Source organism: Lygodium microphyllum, chromosome 12 (genome assembly GCF_053477565.2).
Source record: "Lygodium microphyllum isolate KBCC chromosome 12, Lygodium_microphyllum_v1.1.10, whole genome shotgun sequence".
Lineage (NCBI taxonomy): Eukaryota > Viridiplantae > Streptophyta > Polypodiopsida > Schizaeales > Lygodiaceae > Lygodium > Lygodium microphyllum.
Window position 1 is genome coordinate 108,957,387 of NC_141146.1, and position 8,992 is coordinate 108,966,378.

Consider the following 8,992-nt stretch of genomic DNA (forward strand, 5'->3'; position numbering starts at 1 on the left):
CTTAGCATTCATTTCTTTAGTATGTGTAAGCTTTATCATGTTCAAGGAGTAATATGCTTGTTGGGAGAATATACGGATGCATAAATTTGCAAAGGAGTATGCCATATAAACAAGCTACGGGAGTGATAATATTATTTAAAACATCATTCAGTCAATTTGCAACAAAGGAGCAAGAGTTGAATAACAACTCGCTACTAAAGCTCTTAGCAAAGAACTCTGTATACATAAACCCGGATGAAGAAGGAAAAATACACATGTAGGAATAGTCGTTAAGCTAACCCACAGAATGGAAATGTCTGTCGGGACTGTGTTTATTAGTGTATGATCCACATTGTGGTTGCATAGGAATAGTGGTTGATAGGATCTCATTGCGTGATAAAACAAGATTTCGGTGCCCCTACACAAGAATAGTGCTTAGGGGGAAGAACATGTGTGTAAAGATTTAATGTAAGAAGAGCCTTAATGAAAGAGGGGTATTATGCAATGCAACCCCCCCTCAATAAATATGATGTCCATTACAAATGATAATGTACCATTTTTTGGTCATTAATGACAATGTGATTATCAAGATGGTTGCACTTGTTGTTAGAATGATGAAGTCAACATTGTGTGGACTATCCTAAGATAGTGGGAGGACAAACAAGAATGGTTTTGAAGCTTCTAGCTCAGTAGTAGCACACTATGACAAAACCACCATGGATTTAGGTAAAACCATTAGAGAAGGGGTTTCTCTCTTAGTCATGGGTTTTTTTGTGGTCCTTATGGAATAAAACAAAGAAAGAACCACCTTTGAGTAGTCCCTTTCATCGTGTCCTCTTGGAAATTGAAGAATAACCTTGAAAACATCAAACTTTAAACCAAAGACCATTGTGTAGAGCTTGGGACGAACATGATGATGAAGATCTTGAAGCTCTTAATGATGGATCTATGTCTTCTTCCTTGATAGATATCTTGAAAGCGATGCACAAACCAATCACTATGCTTTAATGCCAATGTTGGAAGAAATCGCCATAGCTTTGCTAAATATTGAAGAAAATTCATGAACAACTCATTGCCAAAGAGTAGAGTTGAGGGAGAGAAATTTATAAGAGACTAATCAGGTACAATCATCCTCCCATGCATGGGTGAGCAGATCCCCTATACATGTATTTAATTAAATTTTTTCTCTTAGTACTCAAAATACAAAAGATATCCCAAAAATATGCCACACATTTCTATTCCTTGCACGACTCATCTTTCCCAAATCTTTTCTCTAACGTGGATTGTTTTTCCTAAAGATAAGAACTAAAATATCAACCTTAATCTAATCAAAATATAGATCCATAAAATAATAATTTTAGGTTTTTATAAATTAGCCCGCAAATAATCAATAGCACTTGTGCGCACACTAATCACGCTGAAGCACATGTATCCATAAAATAATTCCACGCTACTCCAACATCTAATAAATATTCCTTGCACACCATAAACACTTTTTGACAAAATAATATCTTCTTTTAATAGTCTACCGCACTAAACACATTAGCCCCTATTATTTAACTACCAAGCATGAGCAAGTAGTATCATATACACAACAAGCTACTATCATGTAGCAATTAAACAATATTGAAAATTCCTCATAAATAAATTTAATCATCATCTTATTTTCCCATAATTATTCCTGTAATTTTGACAACACCTTTCTCTTTGTTGTCATTATTGTCATCATCAAATTGCCCTACTATACCTTTCTTTTCCCCAACATGTGGCTTCTTTGATGAAGTATATTTTTGCACTTCATTGTCGACTTCCAAGGCCTTTTTATTTGAAGGTTTGGTATAAGGTTTGGAGGTTTGAGAGGCAGTAAGGTTGGGATTAGGACCATTTTCCATTGTGTGAAAAGTAGTTTGAGGTGATTGACGAGAAGGGCTTGTTGATTGAGGAGCCAAGTTTGGAGAGGGTATTCTAAAGAAGAAGGGGAAGGTAGGTAATGGAGATGTTAACATAGGCGTGAAGCTATGGGGGGGCAATAAGAAAGAAGGGGTTGAGAAGGGATAGCAAGTAGACATATGTGCAAACAAAAAAGACAGAAGTATCAATTAGCAAAGGGGTATGGAGAGAAATATATGTGTATGTGTGGTGATATGTGGGCTTGGAAGTGCAAGCCTACCTTTGTGTCACATGTTGCCCTTGTTTGAGCCGAGTCTGTATGTATAGATGGATTCTAATTCTATTCTTGAAAGACCTACAAAATTCAAAGTAACAAGTCGAAGGTTTTTGTATGGTTACTCAAAAGTGAGGTGCATGCCTAGAATGAGGGCTTGAATTTCAAGGTTGGAATGGGGCTTGTTCTTCACAAGAAGAGTCGAAATACATTTTCCCTTCAAAATAAGAGTATGCCGGGGATAATCGGAGTAATGTACCCCTTCGATCTCTTCACAAAGAAATTGAGGTTTTAGTATAGTTCTTCAAATTAAAAATTTGATGTGCTCTTGATAGTCAAGCATGTGGTGGCGAGCTTGAATGTGTTAACAAAGATTGTTGCTTGAGAACACTTTGACTTGTACATTGAGTTTGGAGTGTTCAAGTCAAAAAAGATAGAAAAGAAGAAAGGAAGAAATGCAAGCAATGTTGACACTGTGTGGGGGCTGCTGCATCTCAGATCTTTTGAGAAATTTTTTAAAAAACTAGGGGAAAAGGAATCCTGGTTTCTAAGGTTAACCTTTCCAAAATGCCCTGTCCAGCAAACACATGAAATGTTGATATTAAATTCGTAGTTTTATTAAGGGCATTTGGCGAATTGCTCATGTGCCGCGAATTGATGTTAATTAACCAATTTTAGGAGGTAATGGCGTGAGGGAAGCTGTTTTTTTCCCTCCTTTTGCTGATACTGCCATCTGTTCTCTCCATAGCGATGCCACCATAGCCAGGCTCTGTGTGTGTGCGTGTGTGAGTCAGTCAACCATCGGGTAGCTTCCTTCAACAACCTAACCACCCCCCAGACACCCTTTGTATCAGCCTTCCTTGTGCTCCTCTCTTTTCTCCCTTCATACTCCTCCTATCTCTGATCTTTGATCTATCGCCATTGCTTCAACTCCCCGGCACGCTTCCATGGCCAGTACATATCGGTACTGGTCCATGCTGCTGCTTGCTCGAAACAACAGAGAAGCTTTTCTCACTTGATGTTCACTGAGACAGAACATGCGGGAGCAACACCATTAGAGAGAGAAAGAGAGAGAGTGCAGAATTTATCAAATTCTGTAACATTGTGTGTGTATATGTGAGAGAGAGAGCGAGAGGGCGAGAGAAAGCCTGATTGCATTATGGGGAATGTGAGCTTGAGCTGCCATGGAGATGCAGAGAAAGTCGATCTGCTGCAGGCCATCCGCGCCGGTGATCTCGCTCGCGTCAAGCTCTCTCTCGACAGCAGGCCCAAGCTCGTCAGAAGCTCTCTCTCCCCCCAGTACAGTCGGGTCCACCCCCTCCATTATGCGGCCTCCTATGGCCAAACAGAGGTAAGTCAGTACTAATCCCATCCTTAATTACTCGTTAATTTTTCCAAATTTGCAAGGTTTCCTTTGTACTGCATCACCCAATCCATGGCACCATGAAGTTGTTTCTGAGTTTAAGTGCTTTCTGAATACACCATGACTGTTTAATTCTTTTTGAGTGTAAGGATTTCTGTGTTTTTCTGAGTCCACCATTGCTGTTTAATTTTTTAAAAAAATGAGTACATCATCCAATCATGGTGCAGATCCTCTTGTTCCTCTTGGAGTCGGGTGCACCGGTCAATGCACTAAGCCATCGCAAGCAGGTACTTGCCCCATTTCTTAATATACTGCACCCTTGCATTGGTGATTATTCGATGTTGTTATCATCTGAGAAAATTTTTGGTCCTTGTCACCCAACCAGACTCCTCTAATGATTGGTTGCAAGAATGGAAGATTATCATGCACAGAGCATCTCCTACATAATGGTGCAGACGTAAGTAAGAGTATGTTCGATGCACATTTCACATCTATATCAATGAGATAAGCATCATATGTCAGTTGCCAGTCAATTAGCTTGCACTCACAAATCTCTTTCTGCACCCTTGCAGATGCTTGTGTTTGATGCGCGGAATGGGAGAACTTGCTTACACTATGCCGCAAAGTCTGGGCATCTTGATTGCCTTAACTGTATTCTGACTGCTGCTAAATTGCCTGCTGTTTCACAATCATGGTAAGTTGGCTTGGTTTTTTAAAAGGATCACTGCCAGAGGAACTTAATCATTGGGATTGGTAGCATCGTTACTGTTAACACGCAATATAATTGTCCAATGATAGGGACAGTTGCACTAAAGAGCACGCTAAGATTTACAGATAATCCTTGCATTCCCCATTGTCTCAACTCATCTTTATCTTAGTGAATGCAAGGAATTGGTTATTCCTTGCTTGCTTGATTTTGATTTTGTCATGATATTTCTGTTCAGGGGTTTTGCCCAGTTCGTGAATGTGCGCGACGAGAATGGAGCAACCCCTCTGCATCTTGCAGCACGATTCTGTCATTCTGCAGTTGTCCGTACGCTTTTGAGCAATGGAGCTCTAGTATGTGCAACCACTACAATGTCTGGAAGAAGCGGGTTGGTATTTCCTTTCGCCTTCATTATCAGTCCTCTGTCGGAAATCCTCAGAAACTCGAGGTTCATGCTAATCTTGTTACTCGATTTTAGGCCTGGCTTTGGAAGCACACCTCTGCACTTTGCTGCCCGAGGAGGTTCCACTGAATGTATCAAAGAATTGCTGGCTTGGGGTGCAGATAGGACTCGGAAAAATTCCCAAGGGTAAACAATTTAAGCAAATGAGATTGTCTGCTTACAAAAATGTCATTTGGATTGCTGCACACTGGCATACATTAACAAAAGGGAAGAACTCGAACATTTTATTAGAGATTTTCCACTTCTGTTGGGACACATTGTAAACTTAGTCTCTGCAGTTTGCCCCTTGACCAAAGGATAATTACTCCACATCCCTTACTCATGTCTACACCCTGTGCTGCACAACCCTCATGTTAATCACATCGTGTCATCGTGAGAAGAGAATGTTTCTGCATTCTCCATTACACGTGCTATTTTCACATGACTCGTCGTCATCACTCAGCTTGATAGAACGAATACTGTATGCCCAAAGGATGGCTTGGGGTTTCACTATTGTTCCAGTTTTGCTTATTGCTATGGTAGCCTGAGAATAACAGTTCAACCTGAGAGATGGTATTTACGTGTGCAGGCACACTCCTTTTCTGTTAGCATTGAAGTACCGCAACAGAGCATGTGCAGCCCTTTTGAACCCTCTCACTGCTGAGCCGGTTGTCTGGCCATCCCCGTGGAAGTTCATGAGCAATCTAGATCCTGAAGCCAAAGTCCTGCTGGAGACTGCTTTGGCTCAAGCCAATGATGCTTGGGAAAGGAAGATACTTTCAGGTGACAGTAAGACATCGGGAAATGATGTTGATCAGATGCTGGGAGGGGTATCAGAGGTGAGTGCTGAATGTCGATGGCTATTGTATTGAATATAACACTACTTTTCTGGATACATGACGCAACATGGAAATAACACCATTTGCTGTAACAGAGGAAGTTCCGAATCTCAACATAGACTTGAAAGAAAACGATTGGAATCCAAACCAATAACAATAATACTCTGATGTCTTCCTTTTTCTCAGGATGATGATGATGATGATGATGATGAGAAAAACGAACTGTGCTACATTTGTTTTGATCACACCTGTACCATTGAGGTTCAAGAGTGTGGACATCAAATGTGTGCTAAATGTACACTGTCCTTGTGCTGCCATACCAAACCCAACCCTACCATGCCTACATCTCCTGCTCCAGTCTGCCCCTTCTGTCGCTGCAACATTGGACAACTGAGATCAGCATGTTCAAAGCAGAACAAGAAGCCAGCTGTGGTCGAAGACAAGACTGAGGACACAATGCTGTGCAAGCTTAGTTCTGGTAGTAAGTCAAAGAGACATGGTGAAGGGAACAGCAGCAGCAGTAGCAGTTTCATGGGATTGGTAAGCAAGGGTTCATTCCGGCTGCTGTCTTCTGCCAAAAGCTCAAGCAGAGTCATGGACATAGACACAGAAAACCTTCAACAGGAGGTCTCCATCATTTAGATACATGTTCAGCACATGTACACTCTTGAGTTCTTTCTTCAGACAAGCATGTATAAAGACATTCAGAGCTTCTCACAACAGAGCAGATCCATTGCATTTTGGCTGGTTTTTTGTACAGAAGAGAGATGGGCACCCATGACAAAATGTGATACTCAAGTAAGGACTGCAATGATGTATGTGACATTGTCTTTGTCAGCAAAAGCCCACACCTTCTGATTGACAGAGGTCAGTCCATTCTTGAACAAACATAGAGTGACAACATTCTTCGATGAATGCCAGGCTCAAGCAACACTAGGAAAGCCATTGCACAGTAACTCATAGCACAAGCAACAGGAGGAAAGCCAGTGCACAGTTATGTCCTGTCTTTCTACAAATAGTTTATCTAGGAGATTTCCATCCTCAAGCTTGCAAAGTATGTCTTTCTCCAAAGAGTTAGAAAGCTCTGTCCTCAAACTTGCGAAAGTTTCTGATGTTAGGCAACTGTAAGCTTCGAGTTCCATCCTTTGTGAGATCTGAGTGCTTTTCCTTTCTTGCAGTCCTCTCCTTTGTACTACATTTGTAGGTGATATGCATATAATATCCATGACTTCCTGGCACCAATGGAGGATGGTCCAGAGATGATACCCTGTTCCATACTGCCCCTGAGCAGAAAGAGCTTGGTACTTGGGACATAATAGTCAGTCAGTCCTGCCTTAGTTCAGAAATAAGAAAAGAATAGACAAAAGTACAATTGAAAGAGAAACAAAGGAGGATGGAGAAGTATTGATATCTTCTATCCATTGTATTCTATATTGTAGGCTATTTCATATATTATAGATATTGCAAAGTCAGCTGTAATGTGGGAAAGTGTTCATATGACCATTTACATCATTGCACTATCTGAAACCCCTCCTCGCCTCAATCCTAACCCTTTGGCTCCCAAAGTGTTAAAACCCCCACCATTACTTGACCAGCCCCCTTATATCTAATGCCCCCTTATATCTAATGCAACCCCACCCAAAAGCCTTGGGGAAAAAAACCAAAAAGAAGTCCAAGTGCCCCAACACCTTGAAATCATGAAACCCTAGATTGTAAGCCCCATGATCTCAACACCACAAAACCTTGGGTTCTAATCCACATGACCCCCAAAACACTAATCCCCACTGAAAATTCTTAAGTCTCTTCACACTCGAAAAACCTAATCCCTGGAGTCCTAACCTCTACGGTTCCCAAATTCCAACCCTTGAAAGCCCAAGTCCTAATCCACAGAGAGAGAGAGAGAGAGAGAGAGAGAGAGAGAGAGAGAGAGAGGGAGAGAGAGAGATTAACGACTTGGTGTCAACAATTTTTGTTGCCTCTTTGTCATGACTTTTGTACTCTTTTGGTCATGTGACTTTTGTACTCTATTACTAATTTAATATAATATGTTACTCATTACCAAAAAAAGAGAGAGCTTAACACCCTTTAAGATAGCTCAGAAATGATAAAACAACATAACTCAAGATCTTAATTTGTGCCAATGGAAACAAATTGTTAAGTTTGCAAGATGTTACAAGACTTAAATTGAATGACCTTAAAGTGGCCTAATTGTTAGGCTTCTTGAATTGTTCTATGATGAGTTTAGCATTACAATAATTTGCCCATTTGTCCTCTTTTCTAGTTGCCTTCATCTTGGTGATCTCACTTGGTCATGCTTATGAGTTGTGCTAATGTGAACTCATTTGTGATTCGCATTTTGGTTCCCTTGAACATTTCAATGCAGCATGGTGGCATCTAGTTAAACCCTTGCTTTTCCAATGGTGGCCTTAGTTTGGTTTGGAACTTGGATGACTCCATTATTATTTTGAGTCTTCATCATATTTTCTTTTACAATGTATCTTCATTAACTATTGGAAAAATAGTGTGCATCATAACTTAACTTCTTCCTACCTTGTTTTAATTGCATTCAATACTTCCTCTTGTACTCTTATGATTTCTTTTCTTCATCTTCCATATTCTTTTTAGCAATAGTCACCTCCATAGCCAACTTCTCTTCTAGTTCAACCAAGTGTGTGCACTTGAAGCTCCCTAAATTTCTAGTGAATAAAAGGCCTAATCTCTCCATCTGAAAATTCTAAGCCTTCTAAATTCATAATGCTCTCTCATCACAATCCCCATTCAAACTATCAATCCTATTGTTTTCACACACACACACACACACACACACACACACACACACACACACACACACACACACACATCAAAGTAAAATACTCATTTAAACTATTAGTCCTAATTTTCTCTTTCCCCCACTTTCAAACTAAAATACTAAGGCTTTATCTTGCAAACTTGCACTTCTTAAGTCCTAATGCCCCTGCCCCTCTTCCAACCAAAATCTTAAGACTCAAAAGTTCTAAACCCCTGTCAAGGAGAGAACTGAGAGGTGAGAGAAAGAAGAGTAGAGAAGAGAAAAAAGTGTGATGAGAGAGAGAGAGAGAGAGAGAGAGAGAGAGAGAGAGAGAGAGAAACAGAATATTAGTGAGTTTGGGAATCTCCCAATTCCCATTTTCTAAATACTAAAAAGGTGGCACACGTATAAAGGGTCCATAAGATTCTCAAAACCATATGATGTGACATATCATTGGAAAGCTCTTGAAAAATGGAATCTATTGAGCTATAGAGCGCTCGATTTGGAGTTATAGTGTTTAAGTTATGATAAATCCAAAGTTTTGACCATGTGTCCCAAACTGATGGAAAATTTCCATATTTTTCAATATGGCGTTGAGAGAGAGAGAAAGAGAGAGAGTTAGGAAATAAGAGAGAGAAGATAGAGAAGTTGTGAACAAGGAGGTGAGATAGAGATATTAAATGTATTAATGTCCAAAAGATGTGAAAATTT

The 8,992-nt window shown here is 40.1% G+C and overlaps 1 protein-coding gene across 1 annotated transcript; it reads left to right on the forward strand.

Moving 5' to 3' along the window:
* The first annotated feature begins 2,752 nt into the window (after window positions 1-2,752).
* Window positions 2,753-7,453, forward strand: LOC148028149 (E3 ubiquitin-protein ligase XB3-like). Its single transcript, XM_087689824.1, has 8 exons — window positions 2,753-3,494; window positions 3,734-3,793; window positions 3,892-3,963; window positions 4,079-4,200; window positions 4,451-4,600; window positions 4,691-4,801; window positions 5,244-5,493; window positions 5,680-7,453. The coding sequence occupies exons 1-8, from the start codon at window positions 3,303-3,305 to the stop codon at window positions 6,133-6,135; spliced, it is 1,413 nt and encodes a 470-aa protein (XP_087545950.1). The 5' UTR covers window positions 2,753-3,302; the 3' UTR covers window positions 6,136-7,453.
* The last annotated feature ends 1,539 nt before the right edge of the window (window positions 7,454-8,992 follow it).